A 20,941-nucleotide genomic window follows, 5' to 3' on the forward strand; every position below is an offset into this window, starting at 1 on the left:
CTTTTCTAACAGTAGTTATATATAAATAACCATAATAGATCCACATAGTCTTTTAATTTAAATAAAGAAATCATTTCGTTATCTATTAAATAATTATTTATTTAAAAAATTATAATTATGAGAAAAGTAATTGCTGTAAGGTAATTTTATAAATTCCCTTGTTCAAGGTTATCTCCCCTGAATAAGAAAAGTTATATCTCTTTTTGCCCAAACTTTTTAAGTTTAACTGTGTTTTCATTGCAATCCTAAAAATAAGAAAGCTTCATCATTATTTGGCAATATGGAAATACTAGTTTTTAAAGTGTAGGTTTGATGTATTATATGGGAGGGACATCTTTTTACCCAACACCGGTACATTATACAATCTGTGTAATAATAAAGAGTTACTTGCCCTTGGTTAATATCAGGGGGAGTCTAAATAAAGTATTTGATGTGAACGGACGCGTTTCTGGTTCTTTCCTTCCTCCTCTTAAATGTAGTAGCAGCGGTTACCACGTGGTAGCATAGAAATTACAGGGACCCGACGAAACATTGTGTCAGATTGGGATAAATTTTTTCTTTGGGTAAGGAAACCTTATAATGAGAAAAAAAAAAGGATTAACGTCAACTATTTCAAAAAGAAATATGTTTAGACTTCAGCCCCCAGAGCGTTTTGACTTTACGCAACCGAACCAGTGGAGGACATGGCGAGAGCGATTTCAACGTTTTCGGAGTGCGACAAAATTATATGAAGAGTCGCCCGATACACAAATTAGCACGCTTGTGTATTGTATGGGACTGGACGCCGAACAGATATATAAGTCGTTCTCTTTCAAGAAAAAGGAAGATGAAAAGAGTTTCGACCTGATACTGAACAAATTTGAAGGCCACTTCATGCCGAAAAAAAATATTATGCACGAGCGCGCAAAATTTCACCTCAGAACATAAAGGGAAGGCGAATCGATAGAACAATTTATTCGGGGACTTCACGAAGTATTGGAAAACTGTGATTTTCCACACAAAAATGACCAAATAAGAGACAGGCTGGTCATTGGGTTAAGGAAGTGGAGAGCTATCCGAAAAACTACAACTTAGAGACGACCTAAGCTTGGAAAAGGCTATAGAAATAGCACGTAGCTACAAACAAGTGAGACAGCAAATGGCTGAAATGAAGGAAAAATCGGTTGACGCAGTAAAACAAAACGAATGGAAACAAAATTATCCACAAAAAGAAACACAGCAACAGAGATGTGGAAAATGTAACAAAAAACACAAACGGAAATGTAACAAAAAACAGCGAACGGAAAACGATGTCGAAACTGTGACAAAATAAATCACTTCGCGATATGTTGCAGATTCAAAGCCCATAATGTCAGACAAGTGGAAAAACATACGACAGAGGAATACTTTCTTGGGGCTATTTATAAAAGAAAAGAATTCAGAGAAAATGAAATAGACCCACGGCACGTGCGGTTAAAGGTATGTGAAAATAATTTAATTTTTAAAATCGACACCGGAGCGGACATAAATGTTATCAGTTACGAAACGTTTCGTAGATTGAGAAAAAACCCTGTTTTGAAACCAGCATATGGCATATACAAAAGCCCCGGAGGTATATTGAACTGTATAGGGAAGTTTACGGTTGATACAAGACATAAGGATAGCAGATACTCATTCGAAATACATGTTATTGATAGCAGTACAGACAACTTGCTATGGAGAGAAAAGCGTATCGAATGAATTTGGTTAAATTTGTGTCTAATGTAAACAAAGGGGAGGTAACTGGAGTCATGAAAACAGACCCAGTGAAAATAGAGTTAAAAGACGGTGTGAAACCGTATTGTACCCCGACGGCTAGACGGATAGCATTTTAGATTATGCCAAAAGTAAAGAAGGAACTTCGACGTTTAGAGGACGATGGTGTGATCGAGAAAGTCACACAACCAACGGATTGGTGCAGTCCAATCGTTCCGGTGAGAAAACAAAACGGAGAAGTACGGTTGTGTGTCGATCTAAAAAAATTAAATTCAGCAGTAAAACGCGAATATTATATGCTGCCGAATCTAGAGGATATATCACCCAAATTGAACGGCTCAGTGATATTTTCGAAACTGGACGCAGCCAGTGGGTTTCACCAAATTCCATTGGCAAAAGAGAGTCGGTTGCTTACGACTTTCATAACCCCATTCGGGAGATATTGTTTTAAAAGATTGCCCTTTGGAATATCATCAGCACCGGAAATTTTTCAACGGAAAATGTCCAAGCTTCTAGAAAATGTGGAAGGTGTTCACGTCATAATAGATGACATATTAATTCATGGGAAAACGATGGAGGAACATGATAGAAGGCTTACAATAGCACTAAAAATAATAGAGCAAGCAGGAATAAAATTAAACAAAGAGAAGTGCGAATTCAGGAAAAGTATTATAAAATACTTCGGACACAGCATATCAGCTAAGGGGATACAACCCACTGAAGAACGGTTAGAAGCAATAAAAAAGTTGTCTGCCCCTATATCAGTCACAGAGCTCAGAAGATTTTTGGGAATGAGTCAGTATCTAGGGAAATTCGTGCCTAACTTAGCAGCGGCATTACAACCAATGCTGGAATTATTGAAAAAAGATATGGTTTGGGCTTGGAATGAACCTCAAGAAAAGTCATTCCAAAGCGTTAAAGAACTATTGACACAGGCACCGATATTGACTTATTATGATCCAAAAAAGCCCATCACGATTAGTGCGGATGCGAGCAGCTATGGACTTGGCGCTGCCATTTTCCAAGAAGAAAATAAAATATTGAGAGTCATAGCTTATGCCTCTCGTACGCTGACACAAACAGAACAAAATTTGAAAAGAATGTTTAGCGAGAAAAAGAATGTTTAGCGAGCGTATGGGCCTGTGAGAAATTTGACAGATACATCGCGGGACTAGATCAGTTTTGTCTTCTAACGGATCATAAACCTTTGGTACCGTTGATAAATACTCAGGATCTGAATAACACTCCTTTGAGATGTCAAAGACTGTTGATGAGACTTAGGAGATACAATCCTATAGCAGAGTATGTTCCTGGGAAACTTTTGCTGGAATCAGATGCACTGTCTAGAAGTCCAACCGAAAAAGCAGAAAGTACCACGGAGAAAGATGTAGAAATGTATATAGACACTATCATAAAGACCAGATCAGCTACTGATAGAAAATTAAAAGAAATTAGGAATGCTACATCTAAGGATTCAAAACTACAGGAGATTATCCATTTAACATCAAATGGTTGGCCGAGCAAGGAGGATAGATTAAACAAGGGAGTTAAACCTTACTTTAACTTTAGGAATGATCTATCAGTTCATCAGGAAATTTTATTTTATCAAGATCGAATAGTGGTTCCACAAAATCTCAGAGCAGAAATATTACAAGCAATACATACAGGACATCTGGGGTTAAACAAATGCCGAGAACGAGCCAAAATGTCAGTATGGTGGCCGAGAATATCACAAGAAATAGAAGATCTCATTAGACGATGTGATTTTTGCAATAGTCATCGTGCTGCAGATCCCAATGAAACATTGAAACCAACTACTTTGCCAGATAGGCCGTGGCAGAAATTGGGGACAGACATCCTAAAATTGGAGGGAGAATATTACTTAGTCGTAACAGACTATTTCTCCCGTTACTTGGAAATCGCGAGATTAAATCCACTAACCAGCAAAACGATAATTGGGAATTTACGAGAAATATTTGCTCGATGGGGAATACCTGAGGAGATCGTAAGTGATAATGGAGGACAGTTCACAAGCACATATTTCAAAGAATTTGCAAAACAATATGGATTCACACACACCACAGTGAGTCCGCATTTCCCTCAGGCAAATGGAGCTGCCGAAAGCGCAGTGAAAATTGTGAAAAGAATATTACGACAGCCAGACATATTTCTCGCATTAATGGCTTACACCAGTAACTGCTACGGGAGTTAGCCCAGCAGAACTCTTGATGGGTAGAAAAATTAAAACAACTTTACCCAGTCATCCAAATAAATTAAAACTCAAATGGCCAAATTTACGAAAAGTAAAAGAGAGAGATGGGGTTTACAAAACAAAAAGTAAAATAAATTACGATAAAAGACATGGAAGTAAAGACTTGAAACCACTAAGAGTGGGAGACAGAATCCGAGAAAACGGATGAAGAGAAAATGTGGAGGAATACTGGTATAGTCACAGCAACAAATAAGAAAAATAGGACATATACAGAAAAGTTGAACTCTGGAGAAAGTCTAAAAAGGAACAGAAAACATTTACTACCAATTTTGGAAAACGTAGACAACTCCTCCAGAAGAAGCGAAGTTAAGCAAAAACAGGAGACAACTGTATCAAGCAGAGGACGATTATCAAAAAAAAACCGAACTACTTGAAAGACTTTGTTTGCAAAGATAATAAATGTTACCGTTTGTAAATAAAGGTTAAAACTGTTTGTAAATAAAGATTAAAACTGTTTGTAAATAAAGAAGAAAAAAAAAGGATCTCAACAAACGGAGATGTGTAATAATAAAGAGTTACTTGCCCTTGGTTAATATCAGGAGGAGTCTAAATAAAGTATTTGATGTGAACGGACGCGTTTCTGGTTCTTTCCTTCCTCCTCTTAAATGTAGTAGCAGCGGTCACCATGTGGTAGCATAGAAATTACAGGGACCCGACGAAACACAATCTACCAATTACAAGAAAATTACTCACTGCATCGAGAAAAAATAAAAACGAGAAAACTATGTTGTATTCAATCAAACCTGCTTAAATAATGACTTGCTGCCTAAATATACATGTGTATGTGTGTGTGTCATTTAGGTGAATCAAGAAAGCAAATAGGATCCCCCTCCCTTCAATCTATTTCCATAATGTGACTTTTTATCTGCTTTTTATACCTATGTATTTTTCTTTCTTTTCTTTTTTAAACCTTTCACTTTGATATGTTTTCTAATTCAGACATTATTTTATATGAATAAATAATATGTATATTAGTGCAAAAACTGCTGGAATAGAATTTTTTCTTTCATCATTTTTATGGTGTACACCCATCATAAAATAAAAACAATTTTAGACAGGATTAACATTTTATTTCTTTAAATAATTACGTTTATTTCAGCAATTTCTTTATAGAATACATATAACAGCCATAAATATCAATGGATTCAACTAATTTACAACTGAGAGAAAATTTTCTCTGTAAACCAAGATGGCTGATGAGAGACCACAATGCATCATGGTGAATATCTGGATCCTCATCTGTGAACTGCAAGAAAGATCCTCCAGGTGCCAAGACCCTGAGGGATTCTTTTAAAAATAAAGTTGTTTTTTTTTGTCGTCTCACCTTGATATTGTCTTTCAACAAGCTGTCCATTGTACCCTTGTCAATGATGATATCGAATATATTGTCACGGTAAGGCAAAGCACAAGCATCACCAATAACCCCTACAAAACAGGATGAAGGATGACCTTGTTTAACCATTCCGTGTACTTTTACCTGGTGATCTATAACACTTGGAATGTAGTCCAAGCCATGCACATTAACAGCATGGCAATATTTTTCGATAATCTTCTGACTCACACTTGAATTACCGCAACCCAAATCCAGAATCTTTTGCCCTTTTGAGTTTTCTAAACAGGAGATGACGTCATGTGACACGGTGTTAGAATCCAACAGCCAATCAAATTCATTATTTATTTGTTTCTCATTGTAGCAAGATTCCCAGTATTTCTTCTGACTTAAGGATTCACCTAAAAATATAAACAAAAAGTAAAAATAGGTTTACATTGAACTGTTTATATCATTAAAGATAAAAAATTTAGTGTTAAATTTGAGAAAGCTAATATGATTATAGTCGATACAATACAATTTAATGTAATAAAATTGGTTTATCTCTGCTGGAGGCAACCTTAAACTCCATCTGGTGCTAAGGCTCTAATTTTGGCGTTTTGGAGAAAGTGTAGTAATCTCATAGTTGTCATTGCTACCAAGTTAGTTCAGCCCCAGATCAGCATCTCTCAGGTCCCATTCACGGGGTCATTTACAGACTTTATTTACAAATTATATTTATATAAAACAAATTAATCAACAAACTTTTTGTGTACAAAATGCATGTACGTTTTCAGCATAAAATAGTGTTATTGACATACCATAAAACCCAACAACAACAACAGAAGTTTAAGGAAATATCAAATAATATCAATCTTAATTTAGCGTATGGTATTATAATTATGTTTACTGAGAAAAAAGAATTACATAGATTTTTATATAAAAGTTTGATTTCTTTGAGCAGATATGAAAATCATTTGGTTGATAATTTTTAAATAACTGATTTGAAAATCAGAAATATGTCTAATACTTTTTGCAATAGGGCATGTGTGGGAGCCTTTTCTAGTCTCACACAAAAACACGCGTTCACATCTCAAGCTATATTACTTGTCATATACATACACACACACAAACACACACGCACATATATTCACGTTCGCGTACATACACTCACATTCACGTGTATACACACACACGCTAACATGCGCACAGATGGACGACGTCACTTCCCTTTCAAAGGAAATACACACATGCGCAAAAGACCACTGGAAACAACTATAAAAACAAGAAACAAGCTGTTTCCAGCCCTTTTCGACTTAGCTCTTGAGCTGAGCGGTCGTCTGACCATTCCCCCCCCCCATTTCAGGGTGCCCGTGCACGTCACATCCCCTGCTACTATGTAGGGGGCACGAGCTAACACACCGTACGTACACTTTATACGCTTTCTATCTCCATGGCCTGGATTGACTTTTTCTCATGCTCTCTCTATAGTACAATACACTTTCCTCCTCACCAGCTAACAGCGGGAGACGCTCTATAGTACAATACACTTTCCTCCTCACCAGCTAACAGCGGGAGACGCTCTATAGTACAATACACTTTCCTCCTCACCAGCTAAGAGCGGGAGACGCACACCAAACTGGATTGACTTTCTTTCTTTCTCTCTCTACAACAATAGATTTTCTCCTTCTCACCAGTAAACAGCGAGAGACGAACGCGGACATAAACACGTGTTGTACCCTTTTCTTTCCATTGTTTCTTCACAAAATAAATTCCTGTTCCTTTAATTCAATTTAACACATAGTTTGTCTCATTCTCAATTCAATTCATTAGTCCTAATTTGCACCACCTCAACAAAATGGTTACACCCGAACGCAAGAGGAACACGCATTTCCTTCTATACCCTAGACCGCTACACATGTCATGAGACTAAGTGAAGATATCCTAGTAAAAATTGCATTAAAAGAAGCTCTACATTATATGAAAAGAAGTCGACCAAAAGCGATGTGGATTAGACTTGTAAATTATTTGAACTGTGATGGCTTTGCAATTAACACCAAACCCCGGAATGTAATGGCTGTGATGGCTTTGCAATTAACACCAAACCCCGGAATGTAATGGCTGTGATGGCTTTGAAATTAACGCCAAACCCCGGAATGTAATGGCTGTAATGGCTTTGCAATTAACACCAAACCCCGGAATGTAATGGCTGTGATGGCTTTGAAATTAACGCCAAACCCCGGAATGTAATGGCTGTGATGGCTTTGAAATTAACGCCAAACCCCGGAATGTAATGGCTGTGATGGCTTTGAAATTAACGCCAAACCCCGGAATGTAATGGCTGTGATGGCTTTGAAATTAACGCCAAACCCCGGAATGTAATGGCTGTGATGGCTTTGAAATTAACGCCAAACCCCGGAATGTAATGGCTGTGATGGCTTTGCAAGTAACACCAAACCCCGGAATGTAATGGCTGTGATGGCTTTGCAATTAACACCAAACCCCGGAATGTAATGGCTGTGATCGCTTTGCAATTAACACCAAACCCCGGAATGTAATGGCTGTGATGGCTTTGCAATTAACACCAAACCCCGGAATGTAATGGCTGTGATGGCTTTGCAATTAACACCAAACCCCGGAATGTAATGGCTGTGATGGCTTTGCAATTAACACCAAACCCCGGAATGTAATGGCTGTGATGGCTTTGCAATTAACACCAAACCCCGGAATGTAATGGCTGTGATGGCTTTGAAATTAACACCAAACCCCGGAATGTAATGGCTGTGATGGCTTTGAAATTAACACCAAACCCCGGAATGTAATGGCTGTGATGGCTTTGAAATTAACACCAAACCCCGGAATGTAATGGCTGTGATGGCTTTGAAATTAACACCAAACCCCGGAATGTAATGGCTGTGATGGCTTTGAAATTAACACCAAACCCCGGAATGTAATGGCTGTGATGGCTTTGCAATTAACACCAAACCCCGGAATGTAATGGCTGTGATGGCTTTGAAATTAACACCAAACCCCGGAATGTAATGGCTGTGATGGCTTTGAAATTAACGCCAAACCCCGGAATGTAATGGCTGTGATGGCTTTGAAATTAACGCCAAACCCCGGAATGTAATGGCTGTGATGGCTTTGAAATTAACACCAAACCCCAGAATGTAATGGCTGTGATGGCTTTGAAATTAACGCCAAACCCCGGAATGTAATGGCTGTGATGGCTTTGAAATTAACGCCAAACCCCGGAATGTAATGGCTGTGATGGCTTTGCAATTAACACCAAACCCCGGAATGTAATGGCTGTGATGGCTTTGCAATTAACACCAAACCCCGGAATGTAATGGCTGTGATGGCTTTGCAATTAACACCAACCCCCGGAATGTAATGGCTGTGATGGCTTTGAAATTAACACCAAACCCCGGAATGTAATGGCTGTGATGGCTTTGCAATTAACACCAAACCCCGGAATGTAATGGCTGTGATGGCTTTGAAATTAACACCAAACCCCGGAATGTAATGGCTGTGATGGCTTTGAAATTAACACCAAACCCCGGAATGTAATGGCTGTGATGGCTTTGAAATTAACACCAAACCCCGGAATGTAATGGCTGTGATGGCTTTGAAATTAACACCAAACCCCGGAATGTAATGGCTGTGATGGCTTTGAAATTAACACCAAACCCCGGAATGTAATGGCTGTGATGGCTTTGAAATTAACACCAAACCCCGGAATGTAATGGCTGTGATGGCTTTGAAATTAACACCAAACCCCGGAATGTAATGGCTGTGATGGCTTTGAAATTAACACCAAACCCCGGAATGTAATGGCTGTGATGGCTTTGAAATTAACGCCAAACCCCGGAATGTAATGGCTGTGATGGCTTTGCAAGTAACACCAAACCCCGGAATGTAATGGCTGTGATGGCTTTGCAATTAACACCAAACCCCGGAATGTAATGGCTGTGATGGCTTTGAAATTAACACCAAACCCCGGAATGTAATGGCTGTGATGGCTTTGAAATTAACGCCAAACCCCGGAATGTAATGGCTGTGATGGCTTTGAAATTAACACCAAACCCCGGAATGTAATGGCTGTGATGGCTTTGAAATTAACACCAAACCCCGGAATGTAATGGCTGTGATGGCTTTGCAATTAACACCAAACCCCGGAATGTAATGGCTGTGATGGCTTTGAAATTAACACCAAACCCCGGAATGTAATGGCTGTGATGGCTTTGAAATTAACACCAAACCCCGGAATGTAATGGCTGTGATGGCTTTGAAATTAACACCAAACCCCGGAATGTAATGGCTGTGATGGCTTTGAAATTAACACCAAACCCCGGAATGTAATGGCTGTGATGGCTTTGAAATTAACGCCAAACCCCGGAATGTAATGGCTGTGATGGCTTTGCAATTAACACCAAACCCCGGAATGTAATGGCTGTGATGGCTTTGAAATTAACACCAAACCCCGGAATGTAATGGCTGTGATGGCTTTGAAATTAACACCAAACCCCGGAATGTAATGGCTGTGATGGCTTTGCAATTAACACCAAACCCCGGAATGTAATGGCTGTGATGGCTTTGAAATTAACACCAAACCCCGGAATGTAATGGCTGTGATGGCTTTGAAATTAACACCAAACCCCGGAATGTAATGGCTGTGATGGCTTTGCAATTAACACCAAACCCCGGAATGTAATGGCTGTGATGGCTTTGAAATTAACACCAAACCCCGGAATGTAATGGCTGTGATGGCTTTGAAATTAACACCAAACCCCGGAATGTAATGGCTGTGATGGCTTTGAAATTAACGCCAAACCCCGGAATGTAATGGCTGTGATGGCTTTGAAATTAACACCAAACCCCGGAATGTAATGGCTGTGATGGCTTTGCAATTAACACCAAACCCCGGAATGTAATGGCTGTGATGGCTTTGAAATTAACACCAAACCCCGGAATGTAATGGCTGTGATGGCTTTGAAATTAACACCAAACCCCGGAATGTAATGGCTGTGATGGCTTTGAAATTAACGCCAAACCCCGGAATGTAATGGCTGTGATGGCTTTGCAATTAACACCAAACCCCGGAATGTAATGGCTGTGATGGCTTTGAAATTAACACCAAACCCCGGAATGTAATGGCTGTGATGGCTTTGAAATTAACACCAAACCCCGGAATGTAATGGCTGTGATGGCTTTGAAATTAACGCCAAACCCCGGAATGTAATGGCTGTGATGGCTTTGCAATTAACACCAAACCCCGGAATGTAATGGCTTTGAAATTAACACCAAACCCCGGAATGTAATGGCTGTGATGGCTTTGCAATTAACACCAAACCCCGGAATGTAATGGCTGTGATGGCTTTGAAATTAACGCCAAACCCCGGAATGTAATGGCTGTGATGGCTTTGCAATTAACACCAAACCCCGGAATGTAATGGCTGTGATGGCTTTGAAATTAACGCCAAACCCCGGAATGTAATGGCTGTGATGGCTTTGCAATTAACACCAAACCCCGGAATGTAATGGCTGTGATGGCTTTGCAATTAACACCAAACCCCGGAATGTAATGGCTGTGATGGCTTTGCAATTAACACCAAACCCCGGAATGTAATGGCTGTGATGGCTTTGCAATTAACACCAAACCCCGGAATGTAATGGCTGTGATGGCTTTGAAATTAACGCCAAACCCCGGAATGTAATGGCTGTGATGGCTTTGCAATTAACACCAAACCCCGGAATGTAATGGCTGTGATGGCTTTGAAATTAACGCCAAACCCCGGAATGTAATGGCTGTGATGGCTTTGCAAGTAACACCAAACCCCGGAATGTAATGGCTGTGATGGCTTTGCAATTAACACCAAACCCCGGAATGTAATGGCTGTGATGGCTTTGCAATTAACACCAAACCCCGGAATGTAATGGCTGTGATGGCTTTGAAATTAACACCAAACCCCGGAATGTAATGGCTGTGATGGCTTTGAAATTAACGCCAAACCCCGGAATGTAATGGCTGTGATGGCTTTGAAATTAACGCCAAACCCCGGAATGTAATGGCTGTGATGGCTTTGCAATTAACACCAAACTCCGGAATGTAATGGCTGTGATGGCTTTGCAATTAACACCAAACCCCGGAATGTAATGGCTGTGATGGCTTTGAAATTAACACCAAACCCCGGAATGTAATGGCTGTGATGGCTTTGAAATTAACACCAAACCCCGGAATGTAATGGCTGTGATGGCTTTGAAATTAACACCAAACCCCGGAATGTAATGGCTGTGATGGCTTTGAAATTAACACCAAACCCCGGAATGTAATGGCTGTGATGGCTTTGAAATTAACACCAAACCCCGGAATGTAATGGCTGTGATGGCTTTGAAATTAACACCAAACCCCGGAATGTAATGGCTGTGATGGCTTTGCAATTAACACCAAACCCCGGAATGTAATGGCTGTGATGGCTTTGCAATTAACACCAAACCCCGGAATGTAATGGCTGTGATGGCTTTGAAATTAACACCAAACCCCGGAATGTAATGGCTGTGATGGCTTTGAAATTAACACCAAACCCCGGAATGTAATGGCTGTGATGGCTTTGCAATTAACACCAAACCCCGGAATGTAATGGCTGTGATGGCTTTGAAATTAACACCAAACCCCGGAATGTAATGGCTGTGATGGCTTTGAAATTAACGCCAAACCCCGGAATGTAATGGCTGTGATGGCTTTGAAATTAACGCCAAACCCCGGAATGTAATGGCTGTGATGGCTTTGAAATTAACGCCAAACCCCGGAATGTAATGGCTGTGATGGCTTTGAAATTAACACCAAACCCCGGAATGTAATGGCTGTGATGGCTTTGCAATTAACACCAAACCCCGGAATGTAATGGCTGTGATGGCTTTGAAATTAACACCAAACCCCGGAATGTAATGGCTGTGATGGCTTTGAAATTAACGCCAAACCCCGGAATGTAATGGCTGTGATGGCTTTGAAATTAACGCCAAACCCCGGAATGTAATGGCTGTGATGGCTTTGCAATTAACGCCAAACCCCGGAATGTAATGGCTGTGATGGCTTTGCAATTAACGCCAAACCCCGGAATGTAATGGCTGTGATGGCTTTGAAATTAACACCAAACCCCGGAATGTAATGGCTGTGATGGCTTTGAAATTAACACCAAACCCCGGAATGTAATGGCTGTGATGGCTTTGAAATTAACACCAAACCCCGGAATGTAATGGCTGTGATGGCTTTGAAATTAACACCAAACCCCGGAATGTAATGGCTGTGATGGCTTTGAAATTAACACCAAACCACGGAATGTAATGGCTGTGATGGCTTTGAAATTAACACCAAACCCCGGAATGTAATGGCTGTGATGGCTTTGAAATTAACGCCAAACCCCGGAATGTAATGGCTGTGATGGCTTTGAAATTAACGCCAAACCCCGGAATGTAATGGCTGTGATGGCTTTGAAATTAACACCAAACCCCGGAATGTAATGGCTGTGATGGCTTTGAAATTAACGCCAAACCCCGGAATGTAATGGCTGTGATGGCTTTGAAATTAACGCCAAACCCCGGAATGTAATGGCTGTGATGGCTTTGAAATTAACGCCAAACCCCGGAATGTAATGGCTGTGATGGCTTTGCAATTAACACCAAACCCCGGAATGTAATGGCTGTGATGGCTTTGCAATTAACACCAACCCCCGGAATGTAATGGCTGTGATGGCTTTGAAATTAACACCAAACCCCGGAATGTAATGGCTGTGATGGCTTTGCAATTAACACCAAACCCCGGAATGTAATGGCTGTGATGGCTTTGAAATTAACACCAAACCCCGGAATGTAATGGCTGTGATGGCTTTGAAATTAACACCAAACCCCGGAATGTAATGGCTGTGATGGCTTTGAAATTAACACCAAACCCCGGAATGTAATGGCTGTGATGGCTTTGAAATTAACACCAAACCCCGGAATGTAATGGCTGTGATGGCTTTGAAATTAACACCAAACCCCGGAATGTAATGGCTGTGATGGCTTTGAAATTAACACCAAACCCCGGAATGTAATGGCTGTGATGGCTTTGAAATTAACACCAAACCCCGGAATGTAATGGCTGTGATGGCTTTGAAATTAACACCAAACCCCGGAATGTAATGGCTGTGATGGCTTTGAAATTAACGCCAAACCCCGGAATGTAATGGCTGTGATGGCTTTGCAAGTAACACCAAACCCCGGAATGTAATGGCTGTGATGGCTTTGCAATTAACACCAAACCCCGGAATGTAATGGCTGTGATGGCTTTGAAATTAACACCAAACCCCGGAATGTAATGGCTGTGATGGCTTTGAAATTAACGCCAAACCCCGGAATGTAATGGCTGTGATGGCTTTGAAATTAACACCAAACCCCGGAATGTAATGGCTGTGATGGCTTTGAAATTAACACCAAACCCCGGAATGTAATGGCTGTGATGGCTTTGAAATTAACACCAAACCCCGGAATGTAATGGCTGTGATGGCTTTGAAATTAACACCAAACCCCGGAATGTAATGGCTGTGATGGCTTTGAAATTAACGCCAAACCCCGGAATGTAATGGCTGTGATGGCTTTGAAATTAACGCCAAACCCCGGAATGTAATGGCTGTGATGGCTTTGCAATTAACACCAAACCCCGGAATGTGATGGCTGTGATGGCTTTGCAATTAACACCAAACCCCGGAATGTAATGGCTGTGATGGCTTTGAAATTAACACCAAACCCCGGAATGTAATGGCTGTGATCGCATTGAAATTAACACCAAACCCCGGAATGTAATGGCTGTGATGGCTTTGAAATTAACACCAAACCCCGGAATGTAATGGCTGTGATGGCTTTGAAATTAACACCAAACCCCGGAATGTAATGGCTGTGATGGCTTTGAAATTAACACCAAACCCCGGAATGTAATGGCTGTGATGGCTTTGAAATTAACGCCAAACCCCGGAATGTAATGGCTGTGATGGCTTTGAAATTAACGCCAAACCCCGGAATGTAATGGCTGTGATGGCTTTGAAATTAACACCAAACCCCGGAATGTAATGGCTGTGATGGCTTTGAAATTAACACCAAACCCCGGAATGTAATGGCTGTGATGGCTTTGAAATTAACACCAAACCCCGGAATGTAATGGCTGTGATGGCTTTGAAATTAACACCAAACCCCGGAATGTAATGGCTGTGATGGCTTTGAAATTAACACCAAACCCCGGAATGTAATGGCTGTGATGGCTTTGAAATTAACACCAAACCCCGGAATGTAATGGCTGTGATGGCTTTGAAATTAACGCCAAACCCCGGAATGTAATGGCTGTGATGGCTTTGCAAGTAACACCAAACCCCGGAATGTAATGGCTGTGATGGCTTTGCAATTAACACCAAACCCCGGAATGTAATGGCTGTGATGGCTTTGAAATTAACACCAAACCCCGGCATGTAATGGCTGTGATGGCTTTGAAATTAACGCCAAACCCCGGAATGTAATGGCTGTGATGGCTTTGAAATTAACACCAAACCCCGGAATGTAATGGCTGTGATGGCTTTGAAATTAACGCCAAACCCCGGAATGTAATGGCTGTGATGGCTTTGCAAGTAACACCAAACCCCGGAATGTAATGGCTGTGATGGCTTTGCAATTAACACCAAACCCCGGAATGTAATGGCTGTGATGGCTTTGAAATTAACACCAAACCCCGGAATGTAATGGCTGTGATGGCTTTGCAATTAACACCAAACCCCGGAATGTAATGGCTGTGATGGCTTTGAAATTAACACCAAACCCCGGAATGTAATGGCTGTGATGGCTTTGAAATTAACACCAAACCCCGGAATGTAATGGCTGTGATGGCTTTGAAATTAACACCAAACCCCGGAATGTAATGGCTGTGATGGCTTTGAAATTAACACCAAACCCCGGAATGTAATGGCTGTGATGGCTTTGAAATTAACACCAAACCCCGGAATGTAATGGCTGTGATGGCTTTGAAATTAACGCCAAACCCCGGAATGTAATGGCTGTGATGGCTTTGAAATTAACGCCAAACCCCGGAATGTAATGGCTGTGATGGCTTTGAAATTAACACCAAACCCCGGAATGTAATGGCTGTGATGGCTTTGAAATTAACACCAAACCCCGGAATGTAATGGCTGTGATGGCTTTGAAATTAACGCCAAACCCCGGAATGTAATGGCTGTGATGGCTTTGAAATTAACGCCAAACCCCGGAATGTAATGGCTGTGATGGCTTTGCAATTAACACCAAACCCCGGAATGTAATGGCTGTGATGGCTTTGCAATTAACACCAAACCCCGGAATGTAATGGCTGTGATGGCTTTGAAATTAACACCAAACCCCGGAATGTAATGGCTGTGATGGCTTTGCAATTAACACCAAACCCCGGAATGTAATGGCTGTGATGGCTTTGAAATTAACACCAAACCCCGGAATGTAATGGCTGTGATGGCTTTGAAATTAACACCAAACCCCGGAATGTAATGGCTGTGATGGCTTTGAAATTAACACCAAACCCCGGAATGTAATGGCTGTGATGGCTTTGAAATTAACACCAAACCCCGGAATGTAATGGCTGTGATGGCTTTGAAATTAACGCCAAACCCCGGAATGTAATGGCTGTGATGGCTTTGCAATTAACACCAACCCCCGGAATGTAATGGCTGTGATGGCTTTGAAATTAACACCAAACCCCGGAATGTAATGGCTGTGATGGCTTTGCAATTAACACCAAACCCCGGAATGTAATGGCTGTGATGGCTTTGAAATTAACACCAAACCTCGGAATGTAATGGCTGTGATGGCTTTGAAATTAACACCAAACCCCGGAATGTAATGGCTGTGATGGCTTTGAAATTAACACCAAACCCCGGAATGTAATGGCTGTGATGGCTTTGAAATTAACACCAAACCCCGGAATGTAATGGCTGTGATGGCTTTGAAATTAACACCAAACCCCGGAATGTAATGGCTGTGATGGCTTTGAAATTAACACCAAACCCCGGAATGTAATGGCTGTGATGGCTTTGAAATTAACACCAAACCCCGGAATGTAATGGCTGTGATGGCTTTGAAATTAACACCAAACCCCGGAATGTAATGGCTGTGATGGCTTTGAAATTAACGCCAAACCCCGGAATGTAATGGCTGTGATGGCTTTGCAAGTAACACCAAACCCCGGAATGTAATGGCTGTGATGGCTTTGCAATTAACACCAAACCCCGGAATGTAATGGCTGTGATGGCTTTGAAATTAACACCAAACCCCGGAATGTAATGGCTGTGATGGCTTTGAAATTAACGCCAAACCCCGGAATGTAATGGCTGTGATGGCTTTGAAATTAACACCAAACCCCGGAATGTAATGGCTGTGATGGCTTTGCAAGTAACACCAAACCCCGGAATGTAATGGCTGTGATGGCTTTGCAATTAACACCAAACCCCGGAATGTAATGGCTGTGATGGCTTTGCAATTAACACCAAACCCCGGAATGTAATGGCTGTGATGGCTTTGAAATTAACACCAAACCCGGAATGTAATGGCTGTGATGGCTTTGAAATTAACGCCAAACCCCGGAATGTAATGGCTGTGATGGCTTTGAAATTAACACCAAACCCCGGAATGTAATGGCTGTGATGGCTTTGAAATTAACACCAAACCCGGAATGTAATGGCTGTGATGGCTTTGAAATTAACGCCAAACCCCGGAATGTAATGGCTGTGATGGCTTTGAAATTAACGCCAAACCCCGGAATGTAATGGCTGTGATGGCTTTGCAATTAACACCAAACCCCGGAATGTAATGGCTGTGATGGCTTTGCAATTAACACCAAACCCCGGAATGTAATGGCTGTGATGGCTTTGAAATTAACACCAAACCCCGGAATGTAATGGCTGTGATGGCTTTGAAATTAACACCAAACCCCGGAATGTAATGGCTGTGATGGCTTTGAAATTAACACCAAACCCCGGAATGTAATGGCTGTGATGGCTTTGAAATTAACACCAAACCCCGGAATGTAATGGCTGTGATGGCTTTGAAATTAACACCAAACCCCGGAATGTAATGGCTGTGATGGCTTTGAAATTAACACCAAACCCCGGAATGTAATGGCTGTGATGGCTTTGCAATTAACACCAAACCCCGGAATGTAATGGCTGTGATGGCTTTGCAATTAACACCAAACCCCGGAATGTAATGGCTGTGATGGCTTTGAAATTAACACCAAACCCCGGAATGTAATGGCTGTGATGGCTTTGAAATTAACACCAAACCCCGGAATGTAATGGCTGTGATGGCTTTGCAATTAACACCAAACCCCGGAATGTAATGGCTGTGATGGCTTTGAAATTAACACCAAACCCCGGAATGTAATGGCTGTGATGGCTTTGAAATTAACGCCAAACCCCGGAATGTAATGGCTGTGATGGCTTTGAAATTAACGCCAAACCCCGGAATGTAATGGCTGTGATGGCTTTGAAATTAACGCCAAACCCCGGAATGTAATGGCTGTGATGGCTTTGAAATTAACACCAAACCCCGGAATGTAATGGCTGTGATGGCTTTGCAATTAACACCAAACCCCGGAATGTAATGGCTGTGATGGCTTTGAAATTAACACCAAACCCCGGAATGTAATGGCTGTGATGGCTTTGAAATTAACGCCAAACCCCGGAATGTAATGGCTGTGATGGCTTTGAAATTAACGCCAAACCCCGGAATGTAATGGCTGTGATGGCTTTGCAATTAGCGCCAAACCCCGGAATGTAATGGCTGTGATGGCTTTGCAATTAACACCAAACCCCGGAATGTAATGGCTGTGATGGCTTTGAAATTAACACCAAACCCCGGAATGTAATGGCTGTGATGGCTTTGAAATTAACACCAAACCCCGGAATGTAATGGCTGTGATGGCTTTGAAATTAACACCAAACCCCGGAATGTAATGGCTGTGATGGCTTTGAAATTAACACCAAACCCCGGAATGTAATGGCTGTGATGGCTTTGAAATTAACACCAAACCACGGAATGTAATGGCTGTGATGGCTTTGAAATTAACACCAAACCCCGGAATGTAATGGCTGTGATGGCTTTGAAATTAACGCCAAACCCCGGAATGTAATGGCTGTGATGGCTTTGAAATTAACGCCAAACCCCGGAATGTAATGGCTGTGATGGCTTTGAAATTAACACCAAACCCCGGAATGTAATGGCTGTGATGGCTTTGAAATTAACGCCAAACCCCGGAATGTAATGGCTGTGATGGCTTTGAAATTAACGCCAAACCCCGGAATGTAATGGCTGTGATGGCTTTGCAATTAACACCAAACCCCGGAATGTAATGGCTGTGATGGCTTTGCAATTAACACCAAACCCCGGAATGTAATGGCTGTGATGGCTTTGCAATTAACACCAACCCCCGGAATGTAATGGCTGTGATGGCTTTGAAATTAACACCAAACCCCGGAATGTAATGGCTGTGATGGCTTTGCAATTAACACCAAACCCCGGAATGTAATGGCTGTGATGGCTTTGAAATTAACACCAAACCCCGGAATGTAATGGCTGTGATGGCTTTGAAATTAACACCAAACCCCGGAATGTAATGGCTGTGATGGCTTTGAAATTAACACCAAACCCCGGAATGTAATGGCTGTGATGGCTTTGAAATTAACACCAAACCCCGGAATGTAATGGCTGTGATGGCTTTGAAATTAACACCAAACCCCGGAATGTAATGGCTGTGATGGCTTTGAAATTAACACCAAACCCCGGAATGTAATGGCTGTGATGGCTTTGAAATTAACACCAAACCCCGGAATGTAATGGCTGTGATGGCTTTGAAATTAACACCAAACCCCGGAATGTAATGGCTGTGATGGCTTTGAAATTAACGCCAAACCCCGGAATGTAATGGCTGTGATGGCTTTGCAAGTAACACCAAACCCCGGAATGTAATGGCTGTGATGGCTTTGCAATTAACACCAAACCCCGGAATGTAATGGCTGTGATGGCTTTGAAATTAACACCAAACCCCGGAATGTAATGGCTGTGATGGCTTTGAAATTAACGCCAAACCCCGGAATGTAATGGCTGTGATGGCTTTGAAATTAACACCAAACCCCGGAATGTAATGGCTGTGATGGCTTTGAAATTAACACCAAACCCCGGAATGTAATGGCTGTGATGGCTTTGCAATTAACACCAAACCCCGGAATGTAATGGCTGTGATGGCTTTGAAATTAACACCAAACCCCGGAATGTAATGGCTGTGATGGCTTTGAAATTAACACCAAACCCCGGAATGTAATGGCTGTGATGGCTTTGAAATTAACACCAAACCCCGGAATGTAATGGCTGTGATGGCTTTGAAATTAACACCAAACCCCGGAATGTAATGGCTGTGATGGCTTTGAAATTAACGCCAAACCCCGGAATGTAATGGCTGTGATGGCTTTGCAATTAACACCAAACCCCGGAATGTAATGGCTGTGATGGCTTTGAAATTAACACCAAACCCCGGAATGTAATGGCTGTGATGGCTTTGAAATTAACACCAAACCCCGGAATGTAATGGCTGTGATGGCTTTGCAATTAACACCAAACCCCGGAATGTAATGGCTGTGATGGCTTTGAAATTAACACCAAACCCCGGAATGTAATGGCTGTGATGGCTTTGAAATTAACACCAAACCCCGGAATGTAATGGCTGTGATGGCTTTGCAATTAACACCAAACCCCGGAATGTAATGGCTGTGATGGCTTTGAAATTAACACCAAACCCCGGAATGTAATGGCTGTGATGGCTTTGAAATTAACACCAAACCCCGGAATGTAATGGCTGTGATGGCTTTGAAATTAACGCCAAACCCCGGAATGTAATGGCTGTGATGGCTTTGAAATTAACACCAAACCCCGGAATGTAATGGCTGTGATGGCTTTGCAATTAACACCAAACCCCGGAATGTAATGGCTGTGATGGCTTTGAAATTAACACCAAACCCCGGAATGTAATGGCTGTGATGGCTTTGAAATTAACACCAAACCCCGGAATGTAATGGCTGTGATGGCTTTGAAATTAACGCCAAACCCCGGAATGTAATGGCTGTGATGGCTTTGCAATTAACACCAAACCCCGGAATGTAATGGCTGTGATGGCTTTGAAATTAACACCAAACCCCGGAATGTAATGGCTGTGATGGCTTTGAAATTAACACCAAACCCCGGAATGTAATGGCTGTGATGGCTTTGAAATTAACGCCAAACCCCGGAATGTAATGGCTGTGATGGCTTTGCAATTAACACCAAACCCCGGAATGTAATGGCTTTGAAATTAACACCAAACCCCGGAATGTAATGGCTGTGATGGCTTTGCAATTAACACCAAACCCCGGAATGTAATGGCTGTGATGGCTTTGAAATTAACGCCAAACCCCGGAATGTAATGGCTGTGATGGCTTTGCAATTAACACCAAACCCCGGAATGTAATGGCTGTGATGGCTTTGAAATTAACGCCAAACCCCGGAATGTAATGGCTGTGATGGCTTTGCAA

The 20,941-nt window shown here is 41.7% G+C and overlaps 1 protein-coding gene across 1 annotated transcript in view; it reads right to left on the reverse strand.

Annotated features, from left to right (window-relative positions):
* Positions 1-5,054: 5,054 nt before the first annotated feature.
* Positions 5,055-20,941, reverse strand: part of LOC145255727 (citrate synthase-lysine N-methyltransferase CSKMT, mitochondrial-like) — a 121,645-nt gene continuing 105,758 nt past the window's right edge. The window contains exon 2 of the mRNA XM_080114334.1: positions 5,055-5,737. Within this exon, the coding sequence (XP_079970460.1) occupies positions 5,097-5,737 (641 nt within the window). The 3' untranslated portion in view covers positions 5,055-5,096. The remainder of the gene's footprint in view (positions 5,738-20,941) is intronic.

Source organism: Euprymna scolopes, chromosome 31 (assembly GCF_053919585.1).
Source record: "Euprymna scolopes isolate OS-2025 chromosome 31, ASM5391958v1, whole genome shotgun sequence".
Taxonomy (NCBI): domain Eukaryota; kingdom Metazoa; phylum Mollusca; class Cephalopoda; order Sepiida; family Sepiolidae; genus Euprymna; species Euprymna scolopes.